Source organism: Arvicanthis niloticus, chromosome 14, assembly GCF_011762505.2.
Source record: "Arvicanthis niloticus isolate mArvNil1 chromosome 14, mArvNil1.pat.X, whole genome shotgun sequence".
Lineage (NCBI taxonomy): Eukaryota > Metazoa > Chordata > Mammalia > Rodentia > Muridae > Arvicanthis > Arvicanthis niloticus.
The window spans coordinates 18684765-18702341 of record NC_047671.1 but is presented as its reverse complement, the minus strand read 5'-3'; the positions used below and the strand labels follow the sequence as shown (position 1 = coordinate 18702341).

At 41.3% G+C, this 17577-nt stretch overlaps 1 protein-coding gene across 4 annotated transcripts; it reads right to left on the bottom strand.

Moving 5' to 3' along the window:
- Positions 1–1032: 1032 nt before the first annotated feature.
- Positions 1033–17308, bottom strand: Poli (DNA polymerase iota). Of its 4 annotated transcripts, none has more exons than XM_076912483.1 (11): positions 17186–17299; positions 15788–15913; positions 13680–13844; positions 11874–12026; positions 9868–10104; positions 9410–9588; positions 8134–8225; positions 7210–7377; positions 3581–3708; positions 2982–3187; positions 1033–2105 (listed from the first exon to the last, which is right to left on the bottom strand). In XM_076912483.1, the coding sequence occupies exons 1-11, from the start codon at positions 17286–17288 to the stop codon at positions 1293–1295; spliced, it is 2370 nt and encodes a 789-aa protein (XP_076768598.1). In that variant the 5' UTR covers positions 17289–17299; the 3' UTR covers positions 1033–1292. The 4 variants fall into 4 exon arrangements, with proteins under 4 accessions (XP_076768598.1, XP_076768599.1, XP_034373872.1 ...); XM_076912484.1 differs by having other exon boundaries at positions 15788–15910; positions 17186–17285; XM_034517981.2 differs by lacking the exon at positions 7210–7377 and having other exon boundaries at positions 17186–17308.
- Positions 17309–17577: the final 269 nt, after the last annotated feature.

Below are 17577 nucleotides of genomic sequence, written 5' to 3'. Positions count from 1 at the left end.
AGGGGTCCCCTAAACCCATCAGAAAACACAGATATTTGCATTATAATTCATTACAATAGCAAAATTAGTTATGAATTAGCAACAAAAATAATTTTATGGTTGGGGTTCACCACAACATGATGAGCTGTATTAAAGGGTAATCGCACTAGGAAAGTTGAGAACCACTGCTCTATAACATACAGGCCTCTCTCATCCACAATCCTTAGGGTAACAGGCCACAGTGTTCATTCATTCCGTATTTATTAATGCACGGTGGTATGTTCTCACTGTGTGAGAAATAAGTAATTACTTTTTTAAAAGCCAGTGGTGAGGTTGGAGCCCTGGTGGTTAAGAGTGCTCACAGCTCTATCAGAGGACTGGGGTTCAGATCCCAGCACCCACACTTGGTGGCTGACAATCACAGGTACCTCCATCTTCAAGGGATTACATGCCCCTTTTTGGTTTATGTGGTCTCTGTCTCTCTCTCTCTGTCTCTCTCTCTGTCTGTCTGTCTCTGTCTCTCTCTCTCTGTCTCTCTCTCTCACATACACACATACATACACACACACGCTCACACAGATACACTTGAACCCACAAAATAAAATCTTCATAAACCAGTTAGTAGGTTGACATATTGGTTTACCCTGATGCAGTCTCAAAACTCAGAGGGTAATGGCAAAAAGATCACAAACCTGTGGCTGGACTGGGCTACACAGTAGGATATTAGTTCAAAAACAAAAGCAAAGTTTAAGTCAACTTGTTAAATTGTATGTAGTGATTTGCCTAAAGATATTTACCTTTTGATGCTGACGAGAATTTCCTATTTGGATGTTATGGACTGACTGAGATACTATTCAGTTCTCACACAGACACAGACAGACAGACAGACACAGACAGACACACACACATAGACAGACACACACACCAAACAACCAAAAATCCCCACAAAACGAAAACTAAAGCCCGTTTCTTCCTAAGCATAATGATGCTGTGATGAGCTCCTATTTTGCATGCAGGCATAAAACATCTGTCCCATAACTTAGAGTAACAGTCCACTGTTGACCATGATATTGCTTTATTGTCAATGATATAAAACAGCTGGAGAAATAATAGGAAGATAGCATTTTTTTTTTACATTACCACATGTTATGGATATTTTTCCTTTGTACTAGAATTTACTTCCTGCGCCCCCTTTTGCCTTATCTATTATATCTTACATCAGATTTCTACACCATTGAATATTACCATTTAATTATGAAAAGGTGATCTGGGAACACCACTCCCTGGCTTTCTGGACCTTCTCCTGAGCGCACTTATTTGTGCACAGAGGGGAACTCTGCTCCAGCTCTCTTCCATTCAGCCATCAGTTCTTTTTGGACCTCTTCTGGCAGCTCATAGAAAACCTGAGGATCAATGTCCGATGGGAGAGTAAGATTTTCATCTGCAGAATCTTGCTCTCTGTTTTCTAGTCCCTGGTGAGAGGTAGTGGCTGTCTGCCTGTGGCTGTCTGCAGTGAGGTGTGTGGAGAAAAGCTGTTCACTCTGCAGATTTGGAAATGAGTGAAAAACAGAAAGAGCAGGATTTGTATTGGAAAAGTGGAATCCTTGCGACTCTGTAGGGCCTTGACTCACACGCTCCTCCTTTAACCGATTGTCTACATAGTAGGAACAATCCTTTCCACACAAGGGACGGGAGGAGTGACTAGTGCTCAATCCTGATGTTCCCGGCTCACAGGGAGACACTGCTGATACCTGATTGCCAGTGAACATAGTGTCTTTGGGGCTTAAGCAACTGGCTTGCATCTGCTTTGTAGAAAAGAAAGACAATACTCCTTTCGAGGCATGTAATGGACAACTTAAACTTCCTTTCCCTTTAAGATTTTCTTTACATTTTCCAGAAAGGATTTCTTCTTGAATATCTGCTGGAAGCTGCTTAAAGACTTCTTGGTCAACACCCTCTGGCAGTGACTGGAGTGTCAAGTCACTTGTGTCTTTGTCTTTAGGAAAACAGGTGGCATCCAATGGAGACTTCCCCATTCTCATGCTTTCGAGTCTTCTACTTGGTAGACAATCCCGGTTTGCTTCTTTCTCCTTGTAAGAGTCTTCCGTGTGGGTGTCCTTCACTTTCTACAACACAAGGGGAAGAGCAGAGCTCAGGAGTCTGCATGCCATACACATCACTGCTGCACTTCTTCTGGAGCTAGTGTCTCACACACCTGCCAACCTGCCCAACACCTTTGATCTTTCGGTGCCAGTGCCAAGTATCTACAGTGAGCACTATCCCAGGCCTGCACACTACTGTGTGGCCTATCATTATCTTTACCTGGTCCTTGCTAGCTAGCATGGAGTAGGAGACACAACATGCATGAGGAAAGGACCTCAGCAACCATGTGTTCCGCATCGAACTCAGTAGACTAACGTGATCCAATGCTGTTAAAAATAGATGCACAAAGCGAAAAGGGCTGACTTTCCAAAAAATTGCTTGCCTAAAAGGTAACATTTAACAGAAACAAAAAAAATGCACAATAAAAGTATATTTTTTAATCTGTAATACTACATCTATATAAAACTTAGAAACATTCTCAACCTAAGTTTACTCAATTTTTCTATAAAATTTTTCACTTGAATTTCCCTTCTAGTTTTATATACTATAAAACATTCATCCACTCAATTACAGCTCAGCAATTATTATAATAGTATCCTAATCTTAGTACAATGGTAATTAATTTCTAGATATGTTTATGTTTATAAACCAATCCATAATATTTGTATAGACCTCCAGAACATGTGTTAACACTTCCCAAAACAGAAGCACCATCATAGCTGTCTCTTTTCTTCTGGGTTTACATTTTCCTCTTGGATTCACTATATTTAAGGCCAGCAACCATCCTGTGATAGGACAATTAAATCATCCGAACAGTAGCACCTCAAAGAACCTCCCAATAGCCCTACACAGAAATGCAGATGGTGGGTTTAGCAGCAGTGTGGTCAGGTTGTACTTACAAAGCTGCGCTTGCTGGAGCAGGTAGTTGTTGAGAGGGACGGCTTTAGGTAGCAGTCCATAGGCCCTTTCTTAGCACTGCTCAGGGCTTTCAGGTTGCAGAAGCACACACTTAGAAGAGTCAGGTGAAAGGGCATCTTCACATTCACCATATTTCGGAAAAGTTTCATAAGGATATCAATCAGGGGAGGCATCGCGTTATAATTTCCTAAGTAAAATGTAGAAGGATGTAATAAACACATTCATCTTAATCAATATTCAAATCACAATATTATTTATATGACTTAGCTTAAAAAATTAAAATCTTAATTGGGATCACCACGCATTTTGATATTATTTACTAAATGTATTCTACATAAGTATCTTAACTTTGTACCCTCTGAAGTTGGGAAATATTTTTAACTAAGTATTTACTGAGTTGATTAAATGAGAATTTACTTAATTATCTATTAAAAAGTTTTCCTAATGTTAATTCCTGGTAAAATAAAACTAAGTTTTGAAGAATATATGAAAAGACATTAATGTGGCATGTTTCTAACTCAAAGTTTGCTTTTTGAAGAGATCAATATGCCATTTATCTTCTTAGAGAACCGGCCCATACCTGTCCCTAACTTCTGAATGACATGGGATGGGATCGGGCACTGACGACTCTCACGGTTCCAATGTTTGTCAGAGTGTCGACGGATGACTAATCTTACTGTGTGGGGCTTCCTTCCATCGCGGCATACTCTAAAAATATAAATGGAAAAAGAATAATACAATGAATGAACACAATTTTAAGATGATGGAATACTTATATGCACCATAGAAAATGAAAAATAAAATAATAAATGTTCAAAAATATCCAAGTAAGTATCTCAAAGGCAACACAGCAAAGCCCTGACAGCTATATATCTAACAGAGGACTCATAGCCATAATCTATAAAGAACTCAAAAGACCAGGCATCAAGAAAACAACCCCACATGCCAAAAAAGTAAAAATAAAAATATTTTTCATTAGCCTTAGCAATCAGGGAAAAGTAAATTAAAACTACTTTGCCATTTCATCTGACCTCACCTCACTCAGAATGGCCACAATAAGATAAATGGTAACCAAATGTGTAGAAAGGAGACTCCTCATTCACTTCTGCTGAGAATACAAACTTAGGAGCCATGGAAACCAGTGTGGAGGTTCCTCAGAAAGCTAGAAACAAATCTACCACAGGACCCTGCTATACCACTCCTGGGCAGACACCCAGAGGCCCATCAGTGGACTTGTGAAATACAATATTAAGCAAGGTCGCACACTCTCAGAAAGAAACCACATGTTCTCTCATATGCAGAATCTACCCAATAATATATATACACATATGTATGTGTGTACATGTCTATGTGTGTGTACAAATGAGGGGTACAGTATAACATGAAGAAAAGAGGACAAAAAAAGCTTAGACATAAGGAGACAAGGAAGAATTGAGTGCTAGTAATCACCACGAGCAATGAAAGGTTATATGAAGCTAATTGTTTTTCTAACTCTTAATTTGGCCATAGATTTTTGGCTTGGGTACGAGGCAATATTATACCTAGTGAAGTCACCTAGACCTAGAAAGATAAAATCTGCATGTTCTCTCTTACTTAAGAACCTTTACGTTGGCGTCTCTTAACTTGGAAGAAGTTTAGAATCCAGCCAAGGAGAAAAGGACCGTGTAGTGAGACACAGACTGCAGGTCTATGAAGGGAAGGGGGCGGGCAGGAGAGCTAACTGAAGGACGAGTTGAGAGGGAAGTGTGCAGAGAAGCAAAGGAGGAGACTGACACTAAAGATGGTGAAAAGGCCATAGAGAACCCTATTTTATGAGCTTTCTTAAAAGTGCGTCTATGAAAAGTGCACACATAGTTTAACAAGGCCTGTCAACAGCAGGAATAATGCTGCCCGTAAGCTCCATGGACTTATCAGAAAGTCCAGGATCAGATGTGGGGTCCGGGGTGGGGGCTGGGCAAAAGACACTACAAGATAAAGCATGCAATTGTCATTGCTCCTGGCTGCATGCCCTAACTTGTGATGTACTAAAGACACCACACACTTGCCACAGGCTTGCAGAAATCAAGCTGGAACTAGGCTTGAAGCTCCCCACAACCCCCTCCTCTGACCAGCTGTCACAATGCATGAATGTGCTATGCAGGATGACAGGAAAGAAAGTTATCAGGAGCCCCACCCAGCTGTAAGTCCTGTGAACTACCATAATGACAAGCTGTGCTGGCTATTCTTGCTTTCCAACTTGACTACATCTGGAATTAACTAAAACCCAAGTGGCTGGGCACAACTGCTGATGGTTTGGGTGGTTTTTTTTTTTTTTTCTTTCCAATTATTTGAAGTGGGAAGGCACTTTTAATCCAGATCTTTTGAGGTGGGAAGATCCATCTTTAATTTGGGCCACACCCACTGGCGGCCTACAGGACTTGGGAGAAGGAAGTGTGCTGTCTTTGCCTACTTGCTCTCACTCTCACTAGCAAGTCCATTGCTTCACTAGCATTAAATATATCTATATAATTGGATTAAAGTCTGCTGGACAGAAGGAACTTCATGTCTGGTGCTGTAAGACTAGCCAAAACCTTTAGCTGGAGAGGTCACAGGCCCTACAGGAACACCTACCTCACAGACGCTGGAGGAGCACCTACCTCACAGACCCTGGAGGAGCACCTACCTCACAGACCCTGGAGGAGCACCTACCTCACAGACCCTAAAGGAGCACCTACCTCACAGACCTTAGAGAAGTACATACCTCACAGACCCTAGAGGAGCACCTACCTCACAGACCTAGAGGAGCACCTACCTCACAGACCTAGAGGAGCACCCACCTCTACCATCTCACTCAACAGGTATACCATCTACTTGCCTTCAAAATACTTATCCTAATACCCATGGATGACTGCAGCTCTCATCACATCAAATAATCTTTCTGTAGCAGATGGAGGTTATTACAGAGAATCACAAATGGACAGAGTGCAGAGAATAAAAGCATTTGTGGAGTAGCCAACCCCAAATAATAAGACATCTACAACACAATCCCACACCCAAGGCTTAGTGAACAGTGAAGAAGAGGGAGACGAAGACAGTAAGAGCCATACAAAAAGAGATTTTCTACTTACCTAAAATTATACATGTATTTATATAAATAATATAAATTTTATAATATATAATATTTATAAACTATATATAGATATTTATGTGTTCATATATATTTATATATGGTTTAAAGTAATTACAGCACTTGGCGTAATAATGCTTTCCCCAAGAACCATGGACTATGGAACAAAAATCCCAGTAGCAGGCATGAGAAAGCCCCTCCCAAGTTGTTGGGCAGGGCAGTCCAGAACTCTGAAAATAATACAGGCTATTGCATTGCCCTACGTTGATTCCTAGATTTTTCAGGTGAGTGCCTGTTCATGAAGACAGCGTGCACTCTGGACGCAGGGCGTGGGACTGAGCATTGGAACTGACCCAGAAGCCTCATCCCTGAGGAGTGGCTCGCAGGATCAGAAAGGACAATGCAACCTGGCAAAGAAAAGCAGCATTCAGTCATCCTCAGCAGCTAAAGCCTACGAAGGAACGAGCGAAAAGCAGTGACTACACTAGCCACGTTCCAACAATGGTGTAAGGGTGGCACTTGTACTGTGGTGATCTAATGACCACCTAGTCAGACACCTGACAGGTCTGCTCAGTAGGATACTAGGAAAAGGCTAAAAGCAAGTTTAAACTAGTGCTTAGAGGCAGGCTTTAAAAAAAAAAAAAAAAAAAAAAAAAGTTTACTTTTCTTTCTGACCTGTAGGATTAATCAATAAACTTTCTAGAAGAAAATGTATTTCAGATATACAGACACACAGATATGAAATTATTTTTATACCAGCCACCTGAATTCTATAACCTCAGTCACAGAAACAAGTCTCAGTCACAGCACAACAGTGAGGTGTTAGGGAGAACTGGCAACAGAGACATGGACGAACGACTCTAGACAGCTGATGTCTCAGAGGGTTAGAGTACCTGCTGTCTTCTGGATTGAGTCTTCAGGCTAAGAACTTAAAAGTATACAACATATACTTCCTCTGGTGTTTGTTTCCATGTGCAGGACCATTCTCCACAGCCACTGATTTCAGGGTACGCATGAGCTGAGGCAGAGTGGATGACCCAGTTTCAGCAGCAGAGTCCCCAGAAGAGAGTGAGCCATCTCGCTGGAGCTGAGTCATGCTTTACCTCAGAGCAGGCGGCCAACAATGAACTGCACAGCTCTGCTTCAGACATGAGGCCAGCTGCATGTGACAGCAGATCTCTGCGACAAACATCAACTGTCTCATCTGTGTACACCAGCCATCCTTGGAGCATTTCAGAAACACACATCCTTGAAGCCAATTTAGGACACTTCTAATGAGATGAAGTGATGGGAGATTAGTGCTTTCTTCTGGGAAATGAGAAACATTTGAAAGATAACAAGAAACACCAGGAAAGCATTTCTTGCTCAGTTTATATTACATTTTTTTGAGTATTTAGATCCCAGTTGGCACATTATTGTTAACTGTCTGCCCCTTGTACATACTCTCACATTGTACATACTCTCACATTGTACAGACAGCTAGTTAGCCCCTTCCTTTGACTCCACTGTCTTTTCTGAATCTGAGACAAGGGAGCCAGGGGCTTCTCTGCTGCCTCTAGCCCTGGCCCTCAGCACCTTCCTACTCTGAGCCATCATCCTACCCATCTCTACACGCGGACCGTGAGAACTGTAGCAGATGGGCTCTTCTCTGCACTTTCCTTTTTAACTGAAAAGCAAGTCCTAATGTCTGGAGCAGAGGCCGTGTAACAGCCACAGGGAAAATTTAAGACTTCCTTCTCACCTAAAGACTAGAAATCTTTGGACTCTTATTAGAAATACTAAAGAAGCCCCTCAGGTAAGTACCCCGGCTTGAGAGCAGCATAACCACCACGTGACTCGAATGACAACTAATAGAAGTCGGTGATGTTAATTAAGAGCACGTACTAAGAGAAATCTAGTGGCAAGTGATCTATCCTGAATAATAACACTGCTTCACTCACAGTCAACCTGTAAAACGCAACACAGAACACGAGGACGTTCTGTGTCCAGCCTGAATATAAAAGACAATGAGGCAAGGAGGAACACACCTCATCAAAAGGCTGGACAGTAATTCTTCAATCTTAGCTTTAGCTTCTGCTTCTGAGGAACACCGCTTAAACGTATCTTCTTCACTGAAGGACTGCCAAGGAAGTAGAAAGCAGGGTTAATGTAAAAGCTAACACAGTGCTCATGCCAAACAGACACTCAACACGCGCTTTACTACGGTCTTTATGCATCAGTAACACCAGATTCACTTTTTTCCTGGTGTGTTAACTTATTGTGTGTACAGTTATTGTGTGTGCAGTCATTCTGTGTGCGGTTATTGTGTGTGCAGTTATTGTATGTGCAGTTATTGTGTGTAGTTACTGTGTATGCTGTTATTATTAGTGCAGCTATTGTATGTACAGCTACTCTGTATGCAGTTATTGTGTGTAGTTATTGTGTGTACAGTTATTATCTGTGCAGTTATTGTGTGTGCACTTATTGTGTATGCAGTTACTGTGTATAGTTATTGTGGGTACAGTTATTATCAGTGCAGCTATTGTATGTACAGTTATTCTGTATGCAGTTATTGTGTGTAGTTATTGTGGGTACAGTTATTATCTGTGCAGTTATTGTGTGTAGTTATTGTGTGTGCAGTTATTATCTGTACTGTTATTATGTGTGCAGTTATTGTGTGTGCGGTTACTGTGTGTACAGTCATTGTACACCACGAGTCATGCAGTTTTAAAGCACAAGGACCATCTCCGGTTCCTCTATAGGACTACAGCAAGGCTCCCATGGCCTAGAACCTTAATCTGAGTCTATGCTTGGACAAGTTACTTAATCTTTTGATAGTGCATTCCCCTCGTCTTAAGGAGGGAAAGAGGAAGCAGGAGAGGAGGAAGGAAGGTTTGACAAAGGATACTGCCTATCTCAGAGGTTACGGTGAAATTCAATGCAGTGAGTATGTGGAGCAATTTCTGACATGCCTAGCACATGAGAAAAAAACCCTCGCTAACTGGGTAGTTATTCTCTCCCCACTGTCCAAATCACTCGATTAGTCTAAAAATGAGGATGTTTTAAAAGGTTTTCTTCACGTTTGTGTGTATATCAGGATTTTAAGGCAGTAGTGACAAAAAAATAGATAATTAGATTTGAAACTACTAGCAGCAAGTTAAAATTTCAGAGTACTTGCTCATCTCACAGAAATCAGCTTCTCCTGGGAAAGAGTCACACACAAGCTGCAAGGCACACCAGACGAGTGAACCCTAAAGCCAGACAGCTTCACCTTAAGTAGCATCATAACCACCAACTGGTAAACTAAACGCCGTGCTCACATACCTGCGGTGGCCCTGACGGTGTGACAGGAGACCTGTCCTCTCCAAAGCTGAGCTTCTGGATGCGCTGAGCAACTGAAATTCCTAATTCCTTTTCTAATGTTTTGATGGGGAAGTTCTGGAGCTCATGTACGCTACTGATTCCCAGAGTTTCAAGACGCTTGGCAGTTTTATAGCCGATACCTGAACAACAGAAAAGCACAGTGATATGAAGGCTTTGCTTCCCAAAACCAAGCTTCTCTCAATACTAAAGATGTTTCCACCATATGACTCCAGGGCACCACTCAAAGTCTTATGTGGAAAAAGGACTTGCACATATATCTTCACACAGATTTGTTTCACAAAACATTTCAGGTTTTTGGTTTCCTCCAAAAACCAAGTGTGTGCCTCTAGGAATTAACTGCATAGTTTAGAGAAATTACAACAAAGCCAGTACACGCTCTTCATGTGTATTTGTCTTACCAGGTATTTCCTGTATGTGGTTCAAACTGTGAATGAGATGTTGACAACTTTCAGGTAACAAGACTGTCTGTTGATTTGGTTTAAAAACACCAGACACTAACTTTGCCAGGAGTTTGTTAGGAGCCACTCCAGCACAGCCCGTGAGCCCAAGCTGACTGTACATGGCTTCCCGCATCTCTGCCGCAATCTGCGATCCAACCACAAGTCTCAGATGCATGACGCTGTGCAGGTTCACAGCTGTAACGGCAATGGCATCACCACAGAAGCATTAATTTTATCTCTAACAGAAAGGATTAAAAGAGCCCAGGTCCTCCCCACCACTCCCCCACTACTCTTCTAACTGCTTTCTTAGTTTATCCTGGGTCATTTCAAACTGAACAGATATGGCGGGCCTGTGATAAGGAGTGCATGCCGGGAGTGCTTACTCACTAATAGACTGTGAAAAGGTGGTTCCTGAGCAGTTCTAGCTGACATGCATGAGACCGTCATTCACATTTACCAAGAAAGAAACAGAAGGAAACATACACTAGGAAAACACACATAGCTTTAGAATGAAGTCTGGATGTCATGCGCCACAGGAATACCCTGCTGCGAATAATGACTGGCCCACAGGTTAGGAGATCTGCTCATGATACCGTAGGGAGCTTTTAAAGAAACACGATTTCTTTGGTGTGGATCCACCCTAGGACTCATGCTGGAAGGACATAGAGATGAAGTGTCTGATACAGGACTTACTCTCCAGTGGCTCGTCAGTCAGCCTAGCTGAGAGCACACACACGATTCACAGAGGCACGATAAAATAAATGTGCCAAAATGAAACCTGGCTTGTCTATAACAGACAAGAGCATTCACACCATGATCCTGCCTGTTTATATACTGGTTTGAAAGAAATTGCTTTTAAATCTATGTGGAGCCAGGGGCAAGCTGATCTCAGAGTTTAAAGGTATCCTGGTCAACACCTCTAAGCCAGCCAGGCTACATGGTGAGACTAGTTTCAATTAAATAACTTACGTAAAAGAAGAAAAAGTAATGAGCAATTACGTATTCTTCATTTGAAATATGAAATATAGCTCTCTCTACACTAATGTGGTTTTTTCTAAATAGTCAGGTCTGTATCTGCTATAAAAGCTGCATAAAGATGTATCTGTAACCTTTCTGCCTTTCCCCCTAAGGTCTGGACAAAGGGCATAGGTACAAACGACACAGGAGAGGCTTCATGTCTCCTGGAAGTGGAGGTTCTGCCCTGTCATCCGTGTTGATGACACAGGACACTCTATAAACAGGGACATAAGAGGAGGTGCATGCTGAGATACAGGACCGACTATGTCAGGCCACTCTTACACGAAAAGCTTGTCCTCTACATGCATTCTCTAGCAGTCACGAGTGTCTAGAAGCCTGATTAGATATTCCCAGGCACTAACTTCAATTTATTTACAGATGTGAATATCCAAGGAAAAACATCTGTCTTCCACACTTTCTTCATATGTGAAGATAAACCATGTCACTTTTTTACCAATAGTTGCTGATGGTCATTTGAACTGATTAACCTGAAGCCTGAGGAAGTCACCAGCAAATAGCTGTGACAAATGACTGGCCTGTGACAAAAGGCCTGGATAAGATGTAACCAGAATCCACCAGGGGAAGCTCAGTCCTCAGAAGAACAGAAGGGATCAACAACACATTTAGCCTACCTTAAAATTCAGAATTAAAAATAAAGAAAAAAGTAGTAAGTCGATATCTGTATGTTAAGCATAACCGACAGAGGTAGAGCTCTTAAAAATAAGGAGTGGGACGAATAGAAAGGAAACTGCCTCAGAGACAAAGGCCGCACCTCGAGGGGCATAGCCCTATGCCCCGCTCAAGTTTCCTGAATACGTGATGTGATTGGAAGACTTCATTTTGGCCAGCTTGGATACTGACTAACTAGTCACACAGATGTCAGCGAGCTCCCTGGTTTGGGATATGTGCGCTTGCAGTCACTGAGGGGACACGGAGGAAGCACTCACACTGGTTATTGTAAACATGGCCGAACACAGTCACTGACGGAACTTCGTCACTTGGAAGCTGCTGGAGTCTTTTCTCAACCACTTTGGTTAGATCCACAAAATTCTCATCAAATCCAAGTCTCTCCACAACTGGACTAAATTCCTCCAACAATTCTAAATTGAAAAAACATTGCAACACAGATATAATTAAGTTACAAACTAGAACAGATTTCCCTGTTTAATTATTAAGGTAGTAAATATAACATATGTGCATATCCTATGTATGATACCATATGCACCACAGCTTCACACCTTTGAATTTTTACTTAAATTTTATTTCATAAGTATGGGTGTTTTGTTGACATGTGGGTCTGTGTACTGTGTATGTGCCTGGTACCTACAGAGGCCAGAAGAGGATATTGGTTACAGATGGTTATGACCCACCATGTGGGTGCTGGGAACTGAATCCAGATCATCTGGAACAGCAGCCAGTACTTTTAACTGCTGGGATATCTGAGCTATCAATGTAGCCCAGCTCTGCATGGAATCTTGGATAATGTCTTCAGTTAATAAACTTTTGAGTAGATGTCATATTCAAAGAAAAAAAGCCCAAAGATAATATTCCTAGGATAATGAATCACAGTAATAAATCTAACTCAATCTTCTTCCACATCCATAACTTTTTTATCCATAGTATACTTTAAAAAAAGAAAGGAAAACAACCCATGCTTAAGAGGTAGTTAAAATCTTGACACGGATATGAAGGATAAACGACAATCTCCTTAGAAACACATAACCAAGTAATATTTTTAGTGGTATCTTCCACAAGTACTTACAACAGAGCAATCAAAATAGTATTTAAAACTCATCTTGAAACTACATCAAATGAGGCATCTTGATGAAGTGGCGCCTGAGTACATCCCATGAGGATGCAGGAGCTGAAGCACTGCAACCTCAGGAAGTCAAACTCTTGCCTAGTGTCAAGCCAAGACTTGGGCATTGCAAAGTTCACAAAAGTGACCTGAACCAAGACTCCGAATGAATTCAAAGGGACTATCTATTCATTCTGAAATTAGACTTTAATCACTAGCTACAGCTATGAAACTATTTTACTTACCCTGAATCTTCTAACTAGACAGTGAGAGGTACAGAAGTTCCTTGGCATTCACATACCAAATAAAAAATTTAAAAACTGGACAGCAACAGAAGACACAAATGTTTACCTTTGACACACATGTATACACACAAACACACACACACAAAACACATGCACCAAAAATATTTTTTTCAGTATTTATTTTCATTCCATATTTTAAAACTCCACTTACATTTTTCTGTTACTTATATAAATAGTACTCATGACCAAATTTTAATTATCCGCAACTATTCATTTTCTCCTCACAGCTATATCAGTGAAAGTGGCCTACTTAGATAATTAAAAATTTGTATTAAATTTATTTATCTGGGAGTATATGAAGCCACCTTATATAGTTTAAAAAGTGTATTACTCTTTTTTTTTTTTTGGATGGAGGAAGAGGGCATATGCTACAACATGTATGGAGCTCAGAGGACAACTTGTTCAAATCAGTTCTTTGCTTCTACAAAGTGGGTGCCTGGGGTGAACTCCAGTTGTCAAGTTTAACATCAAGAGCATCTATCCACTGAGCCAACTGCCAACTCCTTAATTTTTGAAGTGGGCAAGGCCCAAATATTTTTTTTAAAGTGTTAGGCAAAAAGAATGACATATATGGCACTTTTTTATGAATATTTGTATAGTGCATAGTCACCCCACATAAATATGCCAAATATACAGCAGCTATCTTGTACCTGTGACCTTATATGACATCTCTCTGTAGCGGCTCAAGTCTTCTCCATTCACTAAGACTAGCTGAGGACACTTTTCTTTTGCATCTCTGACATTCATAAGCTTCTTCACTCCAAGTTTCCTGGCTTCATAGTTGCAAGTAACTACCAAGTATTTCTGTTGCACACCTATTTAAAAAAAAAATAAGAATCATCTGAGGAAATCATGCAGAATTGAGCATTTTAAAATACAGCTTCCTAGCTTTGTGCTGTGACAGTGTAGGTGGTAACCCACTGTTTGCTGCTGTGGTTGTTTGCAGCAATGGGGCTCAAACCCACAGTCTTGTGCATACCAGTCAAGAGCTTCACCACTGCTAGTTCAGAGCTCTTCAAGCTCTTGGGCCTTTGCTACACACTCACCCCTCCCTCTTAACAGTGGCCTTGAACTCACCACATAGCACAAGCTGACCTCTCACCTTCCGGCCTCTTCCTCCCTTTTGCAAGTGCTAGGATTACAGGGCTTTGTGCCACCTTGCCCTGCTTAAAGTGGGTTTTTACAAGAGCAAAAAGATAACTGAGTTGAGAAGAACCACCCTGATTAAAATTCTAAGAAACATCAGGTTTTTGAGCTATTTCCTACTTATTATAAAATAATCCCCAAATTATAAAATAATTAGAGAAGAAAGAAAATATATTAGGTAAGAAAACTCTAAATAATTGTGGCAGAAATTACATATAAGAATGTGGACACATACCAGTACCCAAAGGGAAGCTGTTTCTCAAATTTAAATTATCCTCAGGTCAATATACTCTTTGGAATTTTCAGTGATAAAACATAAATTAAATCCTTCTAAGACTCTTTTCAAACAACTCAAAGCCCAATTAATTTTATGTTGTCATGTAATACTCTTGGGTATGTTCACCAAACAATAAGCCCAATGAAAATAACAAGAACAGGAAAAAAAAACCAACAATTAAATACTGGTTGATGTTATAAAAACTAATTTATCTTCTGAGCAAACTGCCAGTGAATATAACCCAGTGAATATAAGATTCTAAGAGCCAAGCCACAGAAACCACGAGAAATCCTGTGCCAATAAGCACCCTAAGCAATGAAGTATAATTCATAATAATTTGTAGTGCTACCATGAGGAATTATTTTGGTCTACCTTTTAAAATTGACATTATGACCACCTATAGAACACATTAAAATTTTTTTACCAGGCATTTAAGATTGCCAAATGTATGTGCTTTTCTCATTTTACACAAGTGGTTTATTTCATGACACTCTACATCATATTCATCAGCAATATATAGAATGAAAATATGGAAACCACCTAAACCCATCCTTTTTGCGTATTTTTAAACTTGACATCATAAGATAGAATATTAGTTTTGCATATTCATTTTTTTGTTTCACTATCTAAAAGTCACTGTGTCAAAGATAGCCATCCATGAGCTATATACAAGAAGGCCAGACTGATAAACTCCTTAACTAAAAGGATGTCCCCACCTGACCCATTTGTACACTCACTCTTCATGATAAACACTCGTATCTACTTCTTAACCATAAAATACCTTTTAGTACAAAGTAACTACTGGGCATCTTGTGCTAATTAGACATTATTTCAGAAGGAATTAAACTGATGGAATTAAACTGATCCTTGACCTCTTAGGAAAGCTTAAAGATTTAGTCTCACGCTGAAGAACTAAAACCTAGGCATCCCTTTGTCCTTCACGGAATCATAGGCTGGACTATGACTTGTAACATCGAACGAGGTACTAGAAGAAAAGGAAGGAAACTAAAGACTGCCCTTTATGCTAATAGTAAAAGATCCTTTCTGTGTGCACAAAAGAAAACCCACTTCCCTTACTTAAGGCGTGAGCCTATAGAAGTAAGCTACTACATCTATTAAGGCTCATTCTGCTTTCTGTTTATGTGTTACCTATGCTAATGCCAGCTTTATTAAAGGGGAAAGACTCGGCACATCTACTCTTGATTGCAAAGCAAATACGACTGCCAACAAAGTACCTAAAAAATGGACTCCAGGAACTGTCTTAATATGGCTAATAAATCATAGTTGAAGCTAATTTTATCACCACTCAATAAAGATACCATCAATGTGGATTACCTAGAGGTTTGTCCTTTAATTCTGGATTGGAGATCATTTCTACTTGGGCGTAAAAGCAATCCAGATCCACGTGGACTATGACTCTCGACGAAGAGGTTCCTGTTGGTGCCCCTTGATCACAAACTGCTGCACGATACACGAAGGAAAACAAACATATTTAGGCTTCTTGTTATCCATCAGCAACTAACAGACCCTTCAAACATTTTATCTGGTAATGTATAGTGGCTTCCACACTGTCCCCTCTTGGATTTATGAAGTACCCAATGCCCACTTTTTATATGTCCCACAGTATCTACAAATCGTAGAGACATGCAACACCACCAACAGAAAGCTCTTCTGCCCTGCTTAATTAACTAGAATTTCTCCGGCTACTTTTTTTCTGAGTAGTTAATTTAAGAGGGGAACTCTTGATCAATAATGGATGGCACAAAACCTTGTACTACTGTAAGTTTTTTAGAAGCTTTTAAGCAGTAGAGGCAAAGAAACTGTAGCAATGTTATTTTCAACCAACTTGAGAACTAGTCAAAGTGGCCTGTTCCTACATTTAAAAACACCACACCAACACAACCCAACCAGTGGGTTCCAGGACACTAAATTTAGTTCCCACAAGAGTTAAGATTTCCTGTTTTAAAGTCCCCAGTGCCTACAACAGTGTCTGGGGTGCAACCGAAAACGAATCATTTCAGCACTCGATTTAAAAACCAAGGATCTAATTTTAAAAACTGGGGTCAGGGCTGCACCTGAAGCCAGTCTGTAAACAGTAGTTTATGATACAGTCCAACAGGAAGTGCCCTTCCTTAGTTACAAAGCAGACTAAAGGCAACCCTGGGCTAGGAAAAGCACATCTGTGGGGAAACTGACAAAACCTGAACATATTGTGTCTTCCATTAAAGAGGATTGGTTGTGTACAGATTTTAATTTTGACGTATGTACCAGGGAGATGTAAAATATTAATATAAAAGAAACAACGTGCTGCCACTACTTTTCTGTTAACCGGGAGTGGAAAGTGTCAGGGAATGGGAATCCCGCGCCACAAGGCCAGGTAGATCACTTAGGGACTACTCCGGCCTGCTTGCTAAATTCGGGCCATCCTTTCCTGCCTAGCCAAGTCTCTAAACATAAATGGACCACAAAACCTTCCTATTCTGTGATTTGGAGCAGCCAGATGCATCAGGGGTCCCCACGGGAGGCCAGAAAAGGCCTGCCGCCATGGAGACAGGTGCACCCCAACGGTGTGAGCAAGAACGCAGCAGTCACCCCAGGCTTCAGGAGCCAACGCAGAGTGACCGCACTCTCCAGGCCCGAGCGGGACCAGAAGGTCGCGACCCAACGACCGCCCCAGGCTCCCGCCCTTCACGTCTTCCCCTCCCTTCCCGCCATCACCGGGACAGCGCGCACCCCGCGAGCTGCCCGCCACCCCCGCGTCCGAGGGCTCCATAGCACGAGGAAAATCTTCCTCCTCCGCAGGGCCGCCTTCCTCCTCCGGCTCCACCCCCATCATTCCTTCGGGCCAACCGCAGCGCAGCTGCTGCACGGTCTCCTAGGAAACCAAGGCCCAGCCTCCAGCCTCGCGCTTGCGCACTGAAGTGAAACAGCCTGAGTGGCAGAGGTGGGGAGAATGGGAAAGACCTAGTTGTGGTCGGTAAGCAAAATAGGAAGAACCTAGATGCCTCCTCTTCTCTCTTCCGTAATCTTTTTTGTTGTTGTTGTTGTTGTTGTTGTTTTTAAACGTGTATGTGAGAACGTATGCTGTGTGAGTGCAAACGCCCACAAAAGCCAGAAAAGAGCGT